Source organism: Cornus florida, unplaced genomic scaffold, assembly GCF_030987335.1.
Source record: "Cornus florida cultivar Cherokee Brave unplaced genomic scaffold, ASM3098733v1 CherokeeBrave_3.0.0_Hap2_Chr10, whole genome shotgun sequence".
Taxonomy (NCBI): domain Eukaryota; kingdom Viridiplantae; phylum Streptophyta; class Magnoliopsida; order Cornales; family Cornaceae; genus Cornus; species Cornus florida.
In genome coordinates, this window is record NW_026775580.1 from 89,335,300 (window position 1) to 89,358,082 (window position 22,783).

The following is a 22,783-nucleotide window of genomic DNA, read 5'->3' on the forward strand; positions in this document are numbered from 1 at the left end:
TTGTTAAAAAAAAAAAAAAAACAAACAAACCTGCGAATTTGGCCAATTACCAACAGGCCTGTGGCCCATCTGTACAAGGCTCCCACTTCCCAAAGGGAAGTCAGGGGTTCTAACCTCAGTGGAGGCCGTGTGTATGAGTCCCAATTAAAAAAGAAAAAAAAAAAAACATTGGCTAATTCTCCAAGATTATTTCATTTTGACTTGATTAGCGAGCTTCGAAGACTATTGTAATGTAACACACACTTGCGTGTCGCAACAAACAAAAATAATTTTGTGATGGTGACATGTAGTATGTTAAAGGGGGACTTGTTCACATTGCATGTAGATAGGAAAATGAATTAGATGTAGGCCGAACCATAAAACACTGATTTATCGGACCGGTTTTTATTTTAAACAAATTAATGGGACTGGGTAGAAGTTTTCATATGTTTTGGGCTTGGGTTAAAATCTAAAACCTCAGGCCCAGGGTGGGGTTGGCTTTCGGTTTTATGATTTATCCCATTAATATCAAAATATTTGTAGGAATTATATGATTTATCATTTGTTTTAACCTATTGATGACGTGGAGTGAAATAAGAAAAAGACCTGTTGTAGAATTACACTAGTTTGGTTCTCAATGAGGAGCAACTTATTAGGCAGAAATCTAGAGTAAGGTGGCTCAAAGATGGTGACAGTAACACTGCCTTCTTCTTCAAGACTTTCAATTCCAAGAACAACAGAAGGAAGATCACAAGCCTCACTTCATCCACATGGGAAACTTCGGAGAATGAGAGACTTATCAAGGAAGAAGTTGTCTCCCACTTTCACAATCTTTTGGGCTGCTCTCCCCCATCCTATCCAGGGATATCATCATTATAGCCTTTCATCAACAAAACCATCCCTCAACACTGTTTACCATCATTGGTTGCTAGTCCCACTGATGCAGAAATCCAATCTATTTTCCTCTTACTCCATAAGGAAAAATCCCCAGGTCCGGATGGTTTTAATGCACATTTCTACCACATGGCTTGACCTATTGTGGGTAATGATATTATTCAGGCCATTAGAGCCTTTTTCCATAATGACAAACTTCTCAGTGAGATAAACAACTCTTATATTGCACTTGTCCCCAAGATACCTAATCCTACAACCCTTCATAACTTTAAGCCCATATCATGCTGTAATACCATTTATAAATGCATTGCTAAACTTCTTGCAAACAAACTCAAACAGGCTCTACCTACCATTATTGACCCATGTTAAAATGCCTTTGTTGTACAAGGAAGGCATATTGGGGATAGTGTTATGCTTACTCATGAGTTATTTCAGGGGTACCATAGGTAGCTTGTTCTCCCTAGGCGTGCTATTAAAGTGGACCTAATGAAGGCTTTTGACACAGTAGGGTGGCCTTTCCTACTGGACTCACTACTCCTACTTGGATTTCTAGCCACTTTCATTGATTGGATCAAGGCGTGCATTACCACGCCATCCTTCATAATCTCCTTAAATGGGGAATCTTAGGGTTATTTCCAAGGTGTAAAGGGGCTCAGGCAAGGTAACCCAATCTCACCCCTACTATTTGTTATTGTTATGGAGGTTCTCTCTTCCATTATCAGTCCATAGCTAGCTGACAACCATTCTTTTAAGCATCACTCAAGATGCAGGCTAACCTCATTAATGATATCAAAGATCTTCTTGGTTTTGAAAGGGGCAATTTACCTATCAAATATCTTGGCGTTCTGCTCATATCCACAAGTCTTAAGCTTTCTGACTGTAGAGGGTTAATAAAGAAGATAACAAGACGAGTTAACCATTAGTCATCTCGATTACTCTCCTACGCTGGGCAACTGCAGTTAATCCAATCAATCCTATACAGCATGATAATCTATTGGTCTAGCTTATTCATCTTCCCTAAGGCGGCTCTCTATGAGGTGAATAAAATTTTGAAGAATTTCCTGTGGGCAGGTACTGAGTACAAGTCCACTAGAGCCAAAGTGGCATGGAATGCAGTGTGCATACCTAAGGAGTTTGAAGGTCTTGGCTTCAAAAATCTTAGTGCAATGAATGTTGTTGGAGGACTCAAGCACCTATGAAGTCTCATATCTAATCGCAGAGAAAGCCTATGAACAAAATGGGTTAAGGTTCAGCTTATTCGTAGCCGATGCTTCTGGACTATGAATATCCTACAAGCTTGCTCAAGTAATTAGAGGAAGCTCCTACAGCTTAGGGGGTAGTTAGGTCCATGGTGAGGATGAAAGTGGGTAATGGAATGCATACTTACTTCTGGGAGGACAATTGGCTTCAGGGAGGCCCTCTAGCTCTGAGAGCTTCATCACCTACCATCAGAGAATCGTCAATTGCCCCTTCATAGAAACTTATAACTCTAGTGATCAATGAAGAATGGAATTTTCCTGCTGACATTTTGGAACTGTTCCTTGAATTATCGATGCATGCACTCCATCGCAGGAATCTGACTCTGCCATTTAGGTTTCCTCACCCACAGGTTCATTCTCCAACAGCCACATAGTAGAGTGGCTTTCTCCCAATTTCTTTCTGCGGCAATGGGCTCACCTGGTATGGAACTCATATTCAATCCCAAGATGCAAATTTACCTTATGGCTGGCAGTGCAGAATTGGCTCCCTACAATCGATAGGAACTTCGGACCATCCATTCTGGGGTCAACCTTGTGCCATCTATGATGCCAAAATGTCGACGAATCACATGCGCATCTGTTCTTTGAATGCTCCTTTGTTAGGCCAATCTGGAGACACCTGCAGAATAAGTGTGGAATTTGCCATAAGAGTGCCTCTTGGACAGAACTAGTGGAATAGGTTTCACGTCACTGGAGGGATCAATCTCTAAGAAATTCGGCCAATAAACTTGTACTCTCTACCGCAATTAACCGTATTTAGAAGGAACGGAATAATCAGGCCTTCAAAGCGCTACGTTCTTCTCAATCCACTATTTTGAAGCAAATCACGGATATGGTTAAGTAGAGGCTTATTTCTATGCGTGCAAAGGATTCCTCGTCGGCTAGGAGATTGATTTCTAAATAGGACCTTCGGAGGCTTTCATTCGTCCTCCGGCAGAGCCGCTGGACCAATCTAACAGAGGCACTTTGCTTGCCTCTCCTTGTATTGTCTCCGGAGTGATCGGTGTTAACTTAGACATCCTTAGTCTAGTGCTTCTAGACTACCATTGTTTTTGTTTACATGTTTTGGCTTGGTTTTGTCTTGGTTGTTTGGTAGATGTTGATTGGGCTTTTGGCCTTGTTTCACATTTACCCCTTTGTACATTTTCTTTCATTCAATATAATTTACCTTCCGAAAAGAAAAAAAAAAAAAAAAAGAAATAAGTTGAAAGGTGTTATTTAATATAATGTTCATCGCTGTTATAGAGGAAAAAAAATTGTAAAATATAAAAAATCCAATTTTGAGAAAACTATTATTTTTCTTCCTCAAATAAGGAGATTTGAACTTTTAACGACTTAAGTGCAAAAAAGTTCACGTGTGGTATAAAACTCCCTTATACTATTAATTTGGTACAATTACCCCCCTTTTCGCATAAAAAGACATTAATACCCTCTTATCAATAAAATGAAATAATATTTAAAAAACCAGGTAATGTAAAATTACCATTTTAAACAATTCTTTCTGATTCACCGTGTTCAGAGCAGAGCCTAAAGCCACAACCACAAAGCTTACATGGCTTTGACGACCATAGCCATGGATTGTTAAGCCATGATCACAAATGGGTTTCATAAAAATCAAATAAAACTCCATTTCTAAACCCACTCTTTTCTATTGTCTGTCACATCTCCTCCACCTCTCCCGTTGTCTCAGTGGAGGTGCTCCGATCATCATTCCCGCATCGAATAACTACTCTAACCACTCAACCCACAGCGGACATCCACTATCCTCATCTCGACGACAATCATTCTCGCCACTGAAGAAAGCATTGGGCACCAAGATAGAAACCCTAGCCCCTGGTCGATGCATCACCATCATGTCAGATAAAAATTCCTTCAAGATCTTTGTTAACGGCGTCACCATCTTTATCTTCTGGCAAAATAGCATCGTAGTTGTTTGCGCGTAGACCTAACGCGTATACACGCGCTGCACGTGCCTATCACTCTAATCTCCGGTGGCTAATACCCTTCACCTTCGGTAACCATATTAACCTGTTGCACTCCCTTCGCCATCTTTTTCATTGTCGGCAACCATATGCCTGAACTGATTGCTAAGCCATGGTTGTCGAAGCTCTATAATCTCGTTGGCTTCGTTTACGAGCAATCAACAAATCGATTGCCAGCACAATCATCGTCAGAGGCGAGACTTAAGCTGTGATTATACACCGCCGGTGCAATCGGGCACCAAAAATCCGAAGTCGTAGCCAACCGACTCTTTGGTCAACACCCACCTCACACCATCTTCGTACTCCTCTACCACAGTGAATCAAAACTTATCATCGTCTCTACAATTGCATCGCACTATCAACTGTATGTACGAATCTCTCTCGTTTGGTTCAAATACTTTTGTTTATGTTGGGAGATATATGTATATATATAACCTTTGGGGACAATCAAAGCACTGGTCTCTATCTTTGTTTCATGGACGACTGCCGAAAATAAAACAATAACTTGTTCTTCATGATTTTTTGTTGGGGATTTTTATAAGTTCGTGTTTAGTGATTTTAGAAAGAGATTAGAAAGGAACAAGGGGAATTATAGATTTCAGACCACAATCTTTGCAGTTTCTTACATGTTATTCTTTCAATCAACTCCCCATAGAAGCATAAGTTGTAAGAGGTCTAGCACCCTCAAAAACATTTAATTATTATTATTGCTTTCTCAAGCCCTTTCCCCATATAGCATCTTTGCTATCTTTATCTCTCTCCCTCTCTATTTCAGTCTCGTTCTATTTCTCTCTCTATCTTTCTCTTTCTATTTCTTCTCCCTATCACTTTCTATATCTATATTTTCTTTCATTTCTATTATCAAATTGTTACTATATTTGTTCACTGATAAAGTCATTTTAATTAAGGCAATCCTGAACTCACAGAGGAGTATATTTGTTCTCTTTCTCTTCGCATCGCCTGAAAGTCAAAATTCTCAAAGAGACTATTGTCGACTAAACACACTTGAACCACATTGTTGGTTCTGGCTCGCCCGCAACAGATCAATTTAGAATCGGCTTTAGCCAACCTATTTTTAACGTTAACAGGGAGGTTGAGGATGGTGGTTATGGCTGTGATGCATCACTGTTTCAAATACTTTTGTTTATGTTGGGAGATATATGTACATATATAATAGATCGGCACCGAACTTTGGCTATGGGGTTGAATTGAATGGCCATAATAAACATAGTGGTGGTGGTGGTGGTGGGGTTAAAGATGGTGGTTATGGCTGTGATGCACCACCAGTTGTGGTGAGGGGCGTAGGAGAGCAGTCTATTAGAAAAAGGTATAATAGGAAGAGAAAATGGCAAATTAGGGTTTTTAAATTTACTTTATGTCAATTTTGATCAAAGAGTGGTAAGAGGGGCTTATTTGTACATTTTTTTGAATTTTATGAACGAAAATGCACATTTTTAAAAAAGAGGAATTATTTATGTACAAAACCTATATTACAAGGGTTTTCTGCACTTGACAAAACTTTTAACCTTTCACATTGCAGAGGAAATAATATTGACAATAATTTATAAATTGTTATTGTTCTGAAATTATAAAATTTCAAATATTGAACTGTCATTTTTAAGTGACTTTCTTGACTAAAGTATATTATTAGATTTTTAACAATAAATTTTGTTTGCATTTGTGATATATGTTAATATTATATTAATGTTGTAATGTATCAACATTGCTTCTGAAATGGCTGTGCCCTCTTTGTAATTTTCTTCTCCTTTTTAACATATATTGATTTACCCAAAAAATAAAAAAAGGAGTATCAATCAATATTGTATCGACATACTGACACATATAATTGTACTGGAGTGACCCAAGGAAAGTGGCAAATGACTCAATAGAGATATGTGACTTGAAGCAAGGCGTGTTAATTACGTGAATGCTTGTCTTGTATAAAAGATCATTATTGTACCTTCAAGTTGATTACATTCCACATGCAGCCAAGGAATTTCAAAGCTTTCACATACACGACACACCCGTTACAAATTACACAGAAGGTACCATATAGCTCTCCCTAAAGAAAAATGATAACTAGTTCAAGAGAGTCCCGGACATTGAGCACTCGAAAAGTAATCATGATAAATTTAATGTATCCCATCATCAAATATAAATTTAGTACATATTTAGAAAGTTCCACTTATTTATTTATTTATATGATTGGGAATGATATTTTCTCTTATTTACATAAATACAGTGGAATGGATTCGGTTATCAACTACTCCTTCTATCTTTAAAAAAAAAAAAAAAATCTTTTCTTAGAACAGGGTGTATAAAGTTATTTCTTATTTACATAAATGTAGTGTTTTCAACTACTCCTACTATCTTAAAAAATAATAATAATAATAATAATTTCTTCTCCTAGAACAAAGGGAATATAATGACATCGTGACGGATCAGGCATGAACTTACCTATTTAGTAAGGCAATTGCTCCAACTGATTTTTTTTTTTTTTTTTTAATGGTATTTTATACTTATTATTTCTTTTTATTATTATTATTTATGTATTAAATACTTAAAAAATTTTAAAATTGTCCTACTAAAATTATGAAACAAATTACACTATTGCCCCTACAACACAGGCCTCCCCTTTACATAATTTTCGGAGTCCATTCTGATTATGATGATCCCACGTATAAATGCAGAACATGCCGAGAAGCTAACAAATTCCAACCAAGTAATGAAAGGACATTAATTGGAGAGACATTTCCAACAGACAGGTAGCTGTTGAAATAGTTTAATGCTTGATGACATCACCATAAATTCCACTTAAAACTAGTGAAAAGAATCTGCCAATAAAAAACCAGGGTGGGGTATATATTGTCATGTCAAGACTCGATCGTTGAAGTGTAGAATCTTCTAAGGTGAAGAAACAAGTGAGAAATTTCCTCAATTTTACATAATTTCATTTCAATAGTACACACTTACATAATATATGCAGAAAAGAATTTTCCAGCAACCAATCAATGGGCAAAATCCTTTGCAATTTTATTCATAGGATTCTAGAAACAAATATATATATATATATATATATATATAGTTACATATATGCATATAACATGTTGTCATGATTTTTTTCCTTATTTCGGGGAATCATCATACTTTGATCAAGATAAATCAAACTTCTCTTCCACAACACCAACTTCTCAGTCATACCCTGCATGGGCCACAGTAGATACAATCTTAATTTTAGCACAAAGAAAATATTCAAACCAGAAACATATTTGAATACAATAAATAAGTTTGCTTTTTTGGTTTCATTCAATCTTACTTGGTGGTGAAAAAATATAAGTATATATATACAAAAGAAGTATAAATTTTGGGCCATTCCAGTTTTTAATCAAGTGACAGTAAAAACCTTCAACACAGTGCAGGTAAAAGCTAAGAACACTTTTTCAATGCATGACATATATATATATTGCAAATTTACATAACTTACATAGAAAAAAATAAAAAAGAGAGTGATGTAGAGAGAGATTGAGAGAGTTACTGTTGAAATTCAATGTTGATGAAGTGAGCTGAAGAATTTGCAATGGTCCCAAAAGCGGTCTGAGATAGAACCATGGTGGTGGTACTGGTAGAGGAGGGCTGAGTAGGAGCATAATCAACAATCTTGATCTGAATGGTCTGGTCTGCAAAACATGTTCTTGGTTGGGTTGCACTTATGCACCTCACCAAGTATTGTCTCCCACATGATGCTCCATTGTCCCATATTCCTTCTCCCGCTGCCCCAAACAAATTGCTCGACGGAAACTGCGACGGATCATTTCCATAACAAGCCGTCGCTACATATACCACACAAATTAATTATTATTATTATATATATATATGATAATTAAGAAGGACACATGCATATATATAGCATATAACATATATGTATAGATTATGAAACAATTTTTGAAGGGTACTTACGTAAATATGGTGGACTGTACTGGGCGGTGGTGCCAACATCCCCATGACAGCTGCTATTGAAAAGCACGGTGACGATGAAGATAAAGAGTGGTAGCCATTGAAGGACTACTTGATGAGTCCCAGACATTTTGGAATATTAATTGTGAAAGAGAGGTTGAGAAGGGACCTAACTGAAAAGAAAAAGAAAACAAAAAAATACAAGGCTGAGAAGAGACTATGTCATGATAATATTCCATATATTTCAACCTCTGAGTCTTTCTTTTTCATTCACAATTTTTTTTTTCAAGATAATTTGTATTCAAGTGAAGAAGACTGCGAGAGACTTAGTTATAATCAAATGAAATTTTTACATATAATCTCATATTTATACTATTAGATAGTCAAAATCTCATACTTTATTTCACAAAAATAAACTTGAGTCAAAGGACATGAAAATTTACTGTTTGTTTTAATTTGTTATACCAAATTACATTTTTGCCCCCCTTTCCCTCTCCTCTCGTTCTCTTTCTACTCTCATCAGGACCAAAGAAACCCAACAATTCACGGAGCTCTCCTATGAAGGCAAAAACTTGATACTAGGCTGTTGCCAATCATTCTCTTCTTCATTACCTCGTATCAGGTCTTGAATTCTTACCTCAAATGAGAAAAACATGAGAAAATATATATTTTTCTTTTCTCCCAATAAGATCTTGGATATTGTTGTGTCCTTACCCAAATTAGAAAAAACATGAGAAAATTATTTTTCTTTACACAAAAAATCTGCCCATAGTCTTAAGTCAGTAGCATATCAGACAAACAATTTAATCGTCCACCACGCAACCTCCGTCACCTAGTGTAAACCCAATTGAGTCTCTGTGATGATGATGAGGGCGAGTGAGGAGAGAGTGACTAGGGTATATTTTGTGAGAGGCCAGCATGGTAATAAATTAGAGCGAAAAAGTGAAAGTGAAAGTTGATGTCCACATCAACTTCAGTTTTTGAAAAACAATGAAACTTTAATTACAAAATATTATAGGCCCATAAATACATTTATGTGTAAAAATCTCTAATTATAACAGGCCCACTTAGAGTAAGTCTTGTTACAAAAAGATTGTAGGTCCAGGTCCATAAACAACGGCCCATGGGAAAACCGTTTCAAGACAAAAGACAGACCAACGGGTATTTTCAAAAGCAAAGGTTTTCTTGTGCATTTATAAGAATGGGTATGCGACACTAATTAACCGTTTAAATTTTTGGGTTAAAAAATTAAGCATTTTATCTGTTACAAAAATATTATCCCCCTCCATTTCAAAATAGTTAAACATCTTTTCATTTTGAGATATTCCAAAAAACATGTCCTATTCTAAAATTGAATTTACTATTTTTTATAACATTCCCAAACTATTATTTTAACTAAATAACTGTATTAATTACGGAGCATTATTTTGTCCTTTAATAATGGCATATTTGAAACTTCACTCTTATAAATATAATAAAAAAACTATTAAAACTCCACTACTATAAAAAAAATTAAATTCTCCATACAAGATATGTATATTGGGATAGAGGGAGTATAATCAAACTCAGTTCTTAATCGGCAGTCTCACCCATCAACAATTACTTAACGAGTGCCTAGTGACTCGATTTCACCCATTTTTACTTCCAATGGAGGAGCTAACCGCACATTTATTTTCAATTCACTTAATTAAAACTTGCTTATAATTAAAAACAATCACCAGTTACTCGAGAAAAAGTATCACGGACTATTACCAAGATAAAAATGTGATGTGAAACTTCTGCTTGCTATAGGAACAACATTATTGAGTCAATTTAACTTGCATAAATGTACTTGAAATATAATTAGACAACTTATCGAAAATAATAATAGTAATAATTAGACAGAAGGTTCGGCTAGCCCTTCAAAATTTTATTAATTCTGGTGCAATCTACTATATATATATATATATATATATATATATATATATTCCTTCATAATCAGATTGCTTTTTCCAACTTTCGTGGAGCACACACTACAGTTATCATTAAAAAAAAATCTTGTACTAACAGAGTGTATGTGGAAATTAGTTGTCACATTAATACAGTCAATAATAAGGTCAGGCGTAAATACCGGCATAATTTGCGTAAAGCAGTCAATTATGGTTGATCCTACAAGAAATGGAGAACTGGACTGGTAAACAACTTGTCCTTCAGATTGGAATTTGGGATGATAAGAGAAGGGGTCCAGACTCCCTTTATCAAAAATCTAAATTAAGACCTTTGGAAAAAAAAAAACTAAATTAAGTACGGAATTTTAATTAGGATAATTTATGGTTTGGACCACCGTGATGTATTGTATCAGTCATTTGCCATTACCCATATATGAAATTGCTAGGTCGGGGCTGATAGGACCACTCTGTCTACTCAGTCCATGCCATTGCCCACCCCTAGCGTGTGTGTGTGTGTGTGTGTTTATATATATATATATATATATATATATATCTTGTGCAAGCAACAAAATTCACACTACAAGTCTAGCTTCCCCCAAACGGTCGTAAAAGATGAAGAATGAATACAATCATTAAATCGAGGAGGAGGATGAAGAGGTGGTGGTGGTGGTTGTTGTAAATAAAATAGTAAGTTTAATATGAGGGCACACTTAAGGGAGAGCGGAGCTTTTCCTATATATAATGAAAAAAAAAAAAAAAAAAATTATATTTTTATCTATATTTATACTATTATATTATAAGTCCCTTCAATTATTTTTTCTCAAGTAACGCGCAACTCAAGTTCAACTTTATATATATATATATAAGAAAATAGTTTGAACTATAAATGAAGGGATTAGCATATTAAAAATATAAACATATTAATACATACCATCACGTGCAATGCACGTGATTAAAAAACTAAATAATCTAGATAAATTATTTAAACTTGATACAATTATAGATATGAATTTATTTTGCAATCAATGAAGGCAAAAATTTGGTCTCATATAAAAAATTTGTAAAATTGTGCAGTTAGGAAATACGTAGACACTTGCGTTTTATAAAATTAATTACGTGGATATATATTACTTTTACTTTTTATAATGTGATTAATTTTAGTAATTATTAGTAAAATTATGTGGATAAATGTTACTTTTATATTCTGTATGAAATATTTAGTAGGGAATGTGTAGAATTATAATTACGTGATTAAAATAATTGTTATTATAATTATAACAAGGGAGATTGATGGTTCAATTCAAAACTTTGCATATATAGATTCACCCACCCACACATTTAATCTTAATAAATATGGATTATATTGTTCTTACTTTTTGCAGTGTGATTAATTTTGTGGTTTTAGAATTCTAAATTGAGTATGAATTAAATATTATAATTATAACAAGGGAGGTTGAGGGTTAATTCAAGACCCTACATATATATAACCCCACATACACACACGTTTAATCGCAAGAAATATGAATTTATTATCATTGTTTGGAGAAAAAAATAATTCCAATTCAGATTACACAAAAAAAGAAAAAAAGAAAAAGAAAAGAAAAACACATATATTAAACGCAAAACACATCTATATTGTTATTATACATGTGTGTGTGTATATATATATAAAACTTGTGATGGAGAAACATGATTACTTTTTTCGGTAAGATTCAACATTCCGGCTATTTTACCAACTCTCTTACATAACTTTACCGTCTTTAGAATTCAGACACATACTTAGGTGCGGCTGGAGTGTTAGGCGAGTTAGGTGGTCGCCTAAGACCCTAGCCAATAAGAAGGCTTCATAAATTTTCATTTTTTTTATATATATATTATAACTTTTTTAGAATAATTATGTTAATTATTAAATATCAATAAATAGAGGAATTTGACAGTAACCTAAAAGATTTATATTGTTCATCACTTTTTTCTTTCTTTTTTAGGGCTCCCAAATTTTTTTTAAACCTCAATTAATAGAGAAATTTAATATTAGGCTCAAAATATTTATATATTTTTATTTTTATTTTTATTTATTTTTTTATTTTTTTATCTCTCTCTCATCCTTATTACATAAACGTATACACACATATACATATATATTAATCCTCATTATCATTACATCAATCATAAATATTTTTGTAAGAAACCTATTAACTTTTCTTTTTCTTTTTCTTTTTTCTTTTTTTTCTTTTTTATTTATATTGTTGAATATGTCTTATAGAAAGTATAAAGTCAATTAACTAAAGATAGAACTAGAGATTAAAAAAAATTTAGTATTACGCTTTGAAATCACAAAACAAATAATGAGCATATTAGTAGGATGAATATATGAGTAGACTCAATTAAAATACCATTTTACTTTTTTCGCCTAAAGCCTCAAATTATATTAAGCCGTACCTGAACACATTTCCTCAATGTAAAACTCTCTCATATCTTCTCTTCTGTGCGAAAAAACTTAAGAGCCATCGTTATAAGTCTCTGTTATTCTTTTTTCAACCAACGCAACTCAGGTTCAGAGATTCAACTTTATATTGATATGATAACACACACACACGCACACATATATTGATACTATAAATGTTGGGTTTAATATCTAAAAAATATAAACATATTAATACATACTAGCACGTGCTATGCACGTGATTAAAAAACTAAATAATCTAGATATATATATTTTTATAAATCTGTATTTTAAATTATTTAACTTAGTATAGATATAAATATAAATTTATTTTAGAATAAATGAAAGCAAGAATTTTGTCTCATATTCGGTTTTTGTAAAATTGTGTGGTTAGAAAATACGTAGACACTTGAGTTTTATAAAATTAATTAGGTGGATATATGTTACTTTTACTTTTTATAGTGTAATTAGTTTTAATAATAATTATTATAATTGTGTGGATAAATATTACTCTTACATTTTTGTAGAAATTTTTTATAAATATTACTTGAGGTTCCATGTATATAATTTATGCTATAAAACTTAAGTGTTTAAGTATTCCATAACCGCACAATCTTACAAATAACTAATATGAGACCAAATTATTGCATCCATTTATTCTAATATATATATATATATATATATATATATATCAAGTTTAGATAATTTAAAATATTCATTTATAAATAATTTATCTAAAGTTGCTATTCTTGTTAGTATCACCATCACAACAAATTCATCGGGGACTATTCTTTGCTAGTAATAATAAATGTCCATTCTTGAAGTAAATTTTTTTTTTAAAATTTTGATTTTATAAGCGCATGTTTGACCAATTGCCAGTAAATTATTTTTTTAAAAAATATGTTGTTGAGTTGTGACCTAAATTTTGTTGGCTTAGAACTCTAATAATAATAAATAAATAAATAAATTGACTTGTTTTTGTCTTACTAATTTTGAAGCCGAATCTAGTCCCTATTGTAACATGATAGACTGATATACTAAAAATGATAGAATATAAAACGTTCACTATACTGATGTAAAACATTTAATGCGTGATATAAATTTCTACTTTAAAAACATACCATTTTAAAAAAGAATGATTACTATTTTTTTTTAAAAAAAATTTAAAAATTTATTTTGAATATGGCTATTTGTGATGAAGTGGTCATTCTTGTCGGTGTTACATCATGCAGTAAACATTTTACATTCTATAATATTTTAGTGAGGAGGTGGTAGTATAAGAGAGAGAGCGAGGGACATGATAGAAAGAAAGAAATAAAAAAAGAAAGATCGAGTGATAAGTCTTAAAATTGCGGGAGGAGTATTTTGGATCTGTGTATTTGTTAACAAATATGAAATTATTTTTGTATAAGTTATTTTTTCACCAAATACCACCAATATTTAAGTGCTTACATTATTGTAATTTCAGCTTCTTTAAATGGTGTTAAATTAAATTAACCTGACAAAATTTGCATAATTTATTAAGTGTTATTATTAAAATAAAATGGTATATAGTTGAGAATATCCTAATTCATAGAGGAAAGTACACCCCACTCCCCACTAACAAAATCCATTTACAGAAAAAAAGCCAAAAAAGTGGCGACAAGTCAAGTGACACGCCTATATAAGACCATGACCATACCAAACCGCCTCTTTTGCGCCTAGTACTTGCACTTTGTCAGTAAGCAAAATTGTTAGATTTCATTTGCATTTCTGTATCAGTTTCTCGGAAACCTCTGCAAAATATTTTCTCGGAAAGGGCTAGGAGGTGTGGATTCTTTACGATTCCCACCTGTTTTGTATACCGCCATATACATATATACATCGACACACATGCACATTTGTAATCTAATACTCTTTTATGTCAATATTCGTCTTTTGATTAGGCTAAAGGTTTTTTTTTTTTAGGGTTAGGGTTTTTAGAAACCTTTTGAACATTAGAACATCTAATAGTTGATGATTACAGAAAACGGTTTCATTTAATTCTGCAAGCAACTTGAAATTTTGAGTGCAAGGAAAATCTGTGGTACAATTTAGTCGATAGAAAATTTGAGTGCAAGGAAAATCTGTGGTACAATTTAGTCGATAGAATTTTAGTTTTTGCTACTTGTAAGAAATGGACAAGAAGAGGGTGGCTGTTCCGCTTGTATGCCACGGCCATTCACGGCCGGTTGTGGATTTGTTCTACAGTCCAATTACTCCAGATGGGTTCTTCCTCATCAGTGCTAGCAAGGGTATTCATTTTATCATTCTTGTTGAATGTGTACACTTGCCTATATAATGTGAATTCAGTAGTTTTGTTTTATGTGTGTATGTTCATTTTGCAATACAAACGTGTATTTTGATGGCCCTGTGTTGTGGTGGGTGGTTTTAAACTTGTATTGGAAATTTACTTTCTTGTACTTTTATAGTTTTGTGACTGGTCTACCTTTGTCCTAGTGGCTTTGGGTCTTAATTTCAAAGCCCTACATGTTTTGAGACTGGTAGAGAGAAAAATGGGGAAAATAAAATAAATTTGTAGTGTTTTGCTTTCATAGCTAAAATTAGAAAAATCACTCCTTTAAGGCAGCAAAACTACACTCGAAGGGGTTTAGTGTTTACTCATGAGTGTGCTCCAATGCACTGACTTGCCTTGTTATCCTACCCATGTTGGCCTGGTTTTTATTTTTTATTTTTGTTGTTGATAATTTCCATGTTGGCATGATTCTCACTTGCTAAGTTAAAATTTCTGAATTTAAAGTAGTTTTCAATGCTAGAAGCAATTTATGCTTTGGCATACCTTCCGAAAAGACCGGGAAAAAAAAATAATAATAAATCTGCTTTGGGATAAAATGCAGCCTTCCAAGTTTCTTTTAGAAGTGCACATTGGTTTATTGGATGTTCTCTCTCTCTCTCTCTCTCTCTCTCTCTCTCTACATATATATATTGTAACTGGAGAACCACTTGCTTTAATCAGTATAACTAGGTCATAATTGCCAGCTTCGCTATTAAATTGTGACTTCTTCTTTCTAAATGTGGAGTCACTTTTAATTTGTCATTCTTAGTGGCCGCTGATGATTTTCTTGAGCAAGACTTGCTGGTGACTTCCATAATGGTATGAAAGATTATAATGCATCACACTTAATCATGGTTTCTTTTTACAAATCTTATATTGAGCTTAAAATCTGGCTTGAAGCATTCAGTTTGAATTATACACATCCGGAAGGGGAAGTATGAACTATTGTTGACTGGATTATAACATAACTACATGGATTGCAAAACTCTTTTAAAATTTCTAATTCTAATTGTTGACATATTTGTTAAAGGCTCAAGGAGTACTAAGATGGCGCGAGGTAAGTTCTGAGCCTGATCAAAGTTATGTTTGTGTGTTGAAAAAATTATATTTAATATATAAAATATAGAAAGAAAATCAAAACATGCAACACTAATTAGTCAAAATCAAAGTAAAGGAATTGGGGTATATAATCTTCTTTGTTATATCAAAGTAAGCGAATTGGAGTATGATTCTTTTTTTGCTTTTACTAATGCATGCTGTTGTTTATAATCTTCTTCTACTTTATGTTTTCTAGCATAAGTTGTTCCATGTGCAGATTAACAAAATATATATGGTATATTTTTAAATGTTTATGGATGTGATCCTGTTTCTTGTAAGCAAGTAAATTGTATCCATTGAAATAGAAAGATTCCTTTTTGTGCTCTAGATTCCAGTCCCATACTTAGAAATGGAGAGAGTGGAGATTGGATTGGAACATTTGAAGGTCATAAGGGTGCAGTGTGGAGCTGCTGCTTGGACACGAATGCTTTACGTGCCGCATCTGGTTCTGCGGACTTCACTGCGTATGTTTCATGCTCTCCCCTTTCACCCTCCACAGAAAAGGGTAAAAAAATCCCCGAACGGAAGAGACTTATCTTTTTGTCTGAAGTTGAATAATCTATATAATGCTGTGGATCACTGTTATATGTTTTTTTCTTATGCCACCACATGATAGAGATGTTTATGATATGAAATTTATGTGTAAATGTTGGGAATCTTGTGATTAAACACAATATTGGTTCAGGAAACTATTCAAGACCCCATCCCCCACATCGTCCTTATTGGTTTCCATATATGAATATATGATTTTATGCTTCATACTGTGTTTCTTGGCTGCATTTCTTTGGCAGTTCTTCGTGTTTTCTGTTTATTTTCCCAAAATAACCATGATATTTCCACACATCTATATTCTAGATGATAAGCTATTAGAGCATGGGAATCAGCAGCATGTTAGCTTTTTTTTGTTGACCCATATATTGCAAAAGCAAGTTCATATTATGGGTATTGTCCATTTAACATCATTAGATGCTTTCTACCACCACTGTCAACATGCACACACACTACTTCCTGCAGTATCTCATCTCTAAGCTCCTCCCAATTCTGAGAGTTCCGGCCTGAATCTCCTCTGAGGTTCAAGAATTGTTTAGCCTATTAAAATGGGCCTCTTGACAATGTTGATATTGTATGGTACTGCTAGGGTTATGGAGATTAACTGGATGTGGAATCTATGATCCTAAAAACAATGTTCTTAATCCCGAAGTGTTCACCATTCATTGAACCGGAAAAGTGGCTGGGTCTGCTGTTCAATTTCTGGGTCAATCAAAATTGCACCCTGATGGTATGATCTCTCCTCCCCAAAGGGAAGGTTGAGCGTTCGAGCCTTGCTAGGGGCAATATTGGGAGTGCGCGCGCGCTTGGTTTCCCTTTCGGGAAAAAAAAAAAAAAAATTTTTTTTTGCACCATGATGTTGTAAATATGTAATTGAACTGTGGTGTCATAAAGATATTATTTAATACTCACTGATATAGAAAAAGAATAATATTACTAAAAAAAAATCTAAAATTTACTCTCAAGTCAAGTCTTTTTTGTTTAGTGGAATATGAAATCAATTTTGCGGTAGGCGTTCCAATTGGTGGGTCTTTTGTCTAGTCTAGTACCATGTGGAATTGTTGAGTCAAAGCATGTGACAATGAATGAATCCATTACTCAGTGGGCCATCTTCATGAGTCCGCGAGTGGCATTACCTATTGCAACTAATATTTTTATTTTTATTTTTTTGTTAAGACTAGCTCAACTAAAAATAATTAAAGAAAATGTTAAGTTGGTTTGTTTATATGTAAATTTGCAAGTGGACTAAACAGATCATAGTTGGTACTTGGTTTTCGGTAATTACACCCAGCATTGTATTTATGTGACAGGTGATTTATATAATAATGTTTAATAAATGGTAATAATGTGTCATTAATTATTGTAACTTAAACAAAGGTCAGACACTAAGTAACCAACCTTCTCGTCCCCGTGCTTCTGTTATTTTATTTGGACTGAATTAGTGGTTATGTTCTACTTATCTGACTACGACAATTACTGGCCTAAATCACATGCAGGAAAATATGGGATGCATTGACCGGGGATGTGCTGCATTCATTTGAGCACAAGCACATAGTTCGAGCCTGTGCTTTCTCAGAGGTATATGTCCCCTTCTGCAAGCTACATGCAGTACGTTGAATGAGCACAACAATTTAGTTGCCAATTGACCACTGTGTTCTTACTGTGATGAATGATACATTCATTTTTTGCAGTTACTTATGTGGTAATCTCGAGGTTATATTTTGTTTTAGTTTATGATTCCTACAATTGTGATTATAGTTGTCAGCAGTTGTGATTTCGAATAGTTCTTGAACGAATTACCTAACGAGTAATCATATTGGTGTGATCATTACATCGCTGAGATTGTATTTTTAGATTTGTATTTTTATGGCTTATCTAGTTCTTGCTGGAAAATTAAGTGTTTTCAGGGAGTAGCAGTTTCTGTTGTAGATTTTGGTAGACATTAGTGTTCGGTTGGTGGCATCTTTTCTGTGTTTTAATTGTATTGTTAGATTTGTATTTATATGGTTTTTTCTTATTGTTTCTGGAAAATTAAGTGTTACCAAGGAATAGCATTTTCTGTTGTAGATTTTGGTAGAAGCTAGTGTTGGTCTGGTGATATCTTTTGGCACTCTTATGATTTGCTTATATATTGTACTTATTTTGCTTGAGAGTGGAAAATTACCTTTATGTCTCTCAACTGCAAGATAAGTAATTCAAACTCAAACCAGACATTACTTTAATTATTGCATCCTTCCAATACTCATGTTTCTTAAACACTGTTTGCTTACTAATTATCGGAGTTCAGAAAATTCTTCATGAAATTATTTTAACTTCCTTATTTTCTTTATCTGTAGTTCTTATTAGTTTTTTGTTTATCTGGTCAGGATACACACCTTTTACTTACTGGGGGGGTTGAGAAACTCCTTCGTATATATGATTTGAATCGGCCTGATGCACCTCCAAGAGAAGTGGATAAGTCTCCGGGCTCCGTCAGAACTGTTGCATGGCTCCATAGTGATCAAACAATATTAAGTTCTTGTACTGATACAGGGGGTGTCAGGTACAAATGTCTTATGGAACTATGGGTTTGAAAGCTGCTTATGTATTCTTTATTTGAGTTCATGTTCTTATATTTATGTGTAATAGTATGCTGTGAATGTGTCTACTTGGTTATTTAGCTGAGGCTCTTTTGGTCATTTTCCTTTCATAAAGAAACTGAATCACCATCTCGTATGTGTTTTTTGTGTGGCAAGAAGATAAATTTTCTCCAGTTTAGAATGTTAACGAGGTTTGTTGTGCTGTCTTTTTGCCTTGTGTGCGGTCAGAACTCTTTTTTATTATGGTTTTATTTGTATATAAGTAATAGCATATATGAAGTTGTTATGAATTAATCCCTTTCATATTAACTCTGATACCACTTGTTAGGAATTAATCTGCTCAAGATCATACACAACAAATATGCATTGACAACAAAAGAATATATGATGGAAATGACACACCCAACAAAGAACAATGTTTACACAACTAAATTTTATTTAAGAGGAGAATATTACAACTCTCAAAGGATTACCTAGTGGTATTCCACACTCACTCACTAGAAGAAGACACACACTCTTCTTATACAAGGAGTACACTCACACTTGGCCCTCACTAGCTTCTCTCTATTCTCACCGCCGTCATTGACCGTCAAGTATTTCGGCGCCAACTTAGCAGGCTCAAAGCTGTCCCCAGATTACTTCAAAGCGTACTTTCTCTCTCTTTAAGTTTTCCTCATTAAGTGCACAATACAATGCTCTGCCATCTTATTTAATGCACAAATGACACATTGAGCAAACATTTCTTGTTGACCATAACATACACCTGTATACACATTCCATGCATGTACACTTCATCGCCACACACAGGTCACTAATTCCTACATTTACTATTAGCCACATAATTCAAAACAATCATGTTCAACATTTTGCAACACACACTTCACTGAGCCAATAAATTTGAGCCAATTCAACAAAAGTTTTAAGTTTTTCCTTTTGATAAGTTGGCTATCTATTTCAGCTTTCGGCAGTTTCATAACACCATTGTAAGAGGGCTGGTTCCTATTAACATTTTCTGGAAAATTGTTATTACACTTAATTAATGTGAGAACACTAACAAACAGTTTTTGAGTTTAGCTTGAGTAGAAGTATAAGAATTGTAGAGTAGCTTTATTGGAAAAGGAATCTACTGGGGCACATTCAATGCTATTATCTGGGGATCTTGACTTTGTTTGGTGGTTTATGAGATGTCTTTTGATGCAGAGTTATATGTAGCATAGATAAAAATGAGGGAGGAGGAAAAAGAACTCAAGAAGTTTGGCAAATTAGCTAGTGATTCTGAACAATGATCTTTAAGGTGGAGATTGGATAAGAGGCTTGTTTGAGTAGAGAGTTGCAAGGAAAATTAAGGAATTAGCAAACAACACAACAAGGCCATCTCTTTAGGTTCCATTTCCCATTTATACTGTAGATCTGTTTGATCTAAGTCTTAATTTTTTGACTTAGGTGCCAGAATATTGTCATTTGCTCAAAAAAATTTAAACAACAAGAAGCTATAACCATCGAATGGGGATTTGAGTGAAGAAGCTACATTGGTTGTAAGCTTGCTGTTCTTATTGTACTTTTCTGTGCTTATAGTACTTTTTACTTATACATAATATAAAAACATGTGGAATAACATATTCGACAACATTTGCCAAATTACTATCAAGGATGCCAAGCTGCATTGACAAAGATTTCCTTTAAAGTTGTCACCTGTCTCCTGGATTTCATTGTCCATCGACATCTTCTGCTTCTAATCTAGAGTAACTCATTATATTGTTTTCCAAGAGTGTGTCATTCTATTTGTTATCTCCAACTCTGCTTGAAATTACTTCTGTTTTGTCAGAGGTAGTTACTGTACATGGCTCAGCGGCAATTAATATTTTTCTATCCTGTGCCATGCATGAACGCCCGAAAATGTCAGATATAAGAATTCCTGGCAGCTACCATTTTTTAATCTTTATTTCTTAAATTGTTTCAAATGTAGTCATATTTTTTTTATCAATTATGGATTGGATTTTTTCAGATTGCATTGCTTGCTTAATTTTTATACCAACCTTCATTAATTGTACTGGCAAATACAGATTATGGGATGTAAGAGCCGGTAGTATTGTCCGGACGCTTGAAACTAAAGCTCCTGTAACCAGTGCTGAAGTGAGCCAAGATGGCCGATATATCACAACTGCTGATGGGTTCACTGTAAAGTTTTGGGATGCAAACTAGTAAGTTCCTGGCTAAAATGAACTGCTTTATAGCAATTTTTTTTGCAAATGTATGATAAGATTATTTGTCATTTCCAGTTTTGGATTGGTGAAAAGCTACAACATGCCATGCACTGTAGAATCAGCTTCTTTGGAGCCAAAGTATGGCGTAAAGTTTATTGCTGGTGGAGAAGATATGTGGATTCATGTGTTTGATTTCTACACTGGTGAAGAGATCGGTATGTTGTGCTGCAGAATGAATAGGATTTAATGGAAAATCTCTTTGAATGATGTTAAGACTTTTGGGAATGGATTAAATGCATGAATTTTAGATTTATCAAAGCGCCCTTTCTGTGAGGATATTTAGTGGATGGATTTCCTCATAGTTCTTTGGATTCTTGCCTGTTTCCCATGTGACCCCCTCAAATAACAATCTAGTAGATTTTAAAAGCTTGACTTGCACTACTTTAGGGTAGATACTATATTCTATCTGGTCCTGAAAACATCTTTTTATCTTCAGTTTGGTACCCAAGTATAAATGATGCTGTTACTTATTAATGCTTGATGCAGCATGCAACAAGGGCCACCATGGTCCAGTACACTGCCTCCGTTTTTCGCCAGGAGGGGAATCATATGCATCGGGATCTGAGGATGGGACTATCAGGATATGGCAGACGGGGCCTCTGACTCACGATGACAGCGACACTGTTACAGCGAACGGGTTGATTGGAAAAGAGAAGGTTGCTGCAGAAGAGGTTTCACGCAAGGTTGAGGGCTTCCACATTGCAGATGAGGTGAAGACAGGAGAGAAAGAAGAGGGAAATGCATGATATGATTGAACATGTAGTCCAACTTATTGCCTTGCATACTGCTATACCTTTTTTTATCGGATGTCAGAATGCACCTTTTTTTCATACAATTTTCAATTGCTTTTGCCATTGAAAATGCGACCTGAACCTTTTCTTTTCATCAGTATGTATAGAGGAAGATGGTTAGGATCAGGCTCATGAGAAGATGTCTCCATTGATTTTCCTTTTTTGGATGGTTCGAAGCTATTTGAAACTTCATGATGAATGATCTTTATAGCTTGATACTATTCGTATCCTCCCATGTCTGTCATCTTCCTTGTTAATGCTGCCTTCAGGGATATGCAGAGATTGTATTTAGGCTCAGGGTGACGATGGCTATTCTGGAATACCATTTTTTTTTTTCCTATTAGGTCACCAGAAATCTTTGTTTTAGAGAATCGTTGTTGTCCCTGGGACTACAGTTTACTCAGAAAAACTTTGTATTTGAAGCTAGTTTTTGATTATTGCAATGGCTGCTAAAGGATTGTTGGGTCTTCAAGGTATATGCATCGCGTTCATATCTAATACTCTCTCTGTCCCAAAAAGAATGTATATTTTGAGAAACTATGACTCACAAAAAAGACCTCACAAAAAAGACATTCTTTTGTGAGTCACAGTTTTTCAAGAGACACATTCTTTTTTGGACAGAGGGCAAAAAGAGGGAGTGTGTAATTATATCTAAACTTTTTTTTTTTTTAATTATATCTAACCTCAATAGCAAGAAAGCAATAACTCATAATATGTTTGGTCTATTCTAATTTCAAAGTATCAATTCT

General features: G+C 34.1%; 2 protein-coding genes across 2 annotated transcripts; one reads left to right on the forward strand and one right to left on the reverse strand.

The window, feature by feature from the left end:
- Positions 1-7,043: 7,043 nt before the first annotated feature.
- Positions 7,044-8,297, reverse strand: LOC132279978 (EG45-like domain containing protein). The gene is made up of 3 exons (XM_059782065.1): positions 8,072-8,297; positions 7,650-7,944; positions 7,044-7,316 (listed from the first exon to the last, which is right to left on the reverse strand). The coding sequence occupies exons 1-3, from the start codon at positions 8,196-8,198 to the stop codon at positions 7,310-7,312; spliced, it is 429 nt and encodes a 142-aa protein (XP_059638048.1). The 5' UTR covers positions 8,199-8,297; the 3' UTR covers positions 7,044-7,309.
- A 5,823-nt stretch (positions 8,298-14,120) lies between these two features.
- Positions 14,121-22,510, forward strand: LOC132279981 (uncharacterized). Its single transcript, XM_059782069.1, has 7 exons — positions 14,121-14,712; positions 16,180-16,315; positions 17,897-17,978; positions 18,767-18,942; positions 21,043-21,180; positions 21,259-21,398; positions 21,730-22,510. Exons 1-7 carry the CDS (start codon positions 14,595-14,597, stop codon positions 21,987-21,989), a joined length of 1,050 nt encoding a protein of 349 aa, XP_059638052.1. The 5' UTR covers positions 14,121-14,594; the 3' UTR covers positions 21,990-22,510.
- Positions 22,511-22,783: the final 273 nt, after the last annotated feature.

Bases quoted from the DNA above. Each gene is read 5' to 3' on its own strand.
- LOC132279978 (XM_059782065.1), bottom strand. From the start codon at position 8,198: ATGTCTGGGACTCATCAAGTAGTCCTTCAATGGCTACCACTCTTTATC. The intron at 7,945-8,071 runs GTAAGTACCCTT...TGGTATATGTAG, and splicing joins GTACAGTCCACCATATTTAC to CGACGGCTTGTTATGGAAAT.
- LOC132279981 (XM_059782069.1), top strand. From the start codon at position 14,595: ATGGACAAGAAGAGGGTGGCTGTTCCGCTTGTATGCCACGGCCATTCA. The intron at 18,943-21,042 runs GTACAAATGTCT...TGGCAAATACAG, and splicing joins ACTGATACAGGGGGTGTCAG to ATTATGGGATGTAAGAGCCG. The intron at 21,181-21,258 runs GTAAGTTCCTGG...TGTCATTTCCAG, and splicing joins AAGTTTTGGGATGCAAACTA to TTTTGGATTGGTGAAAAGCT.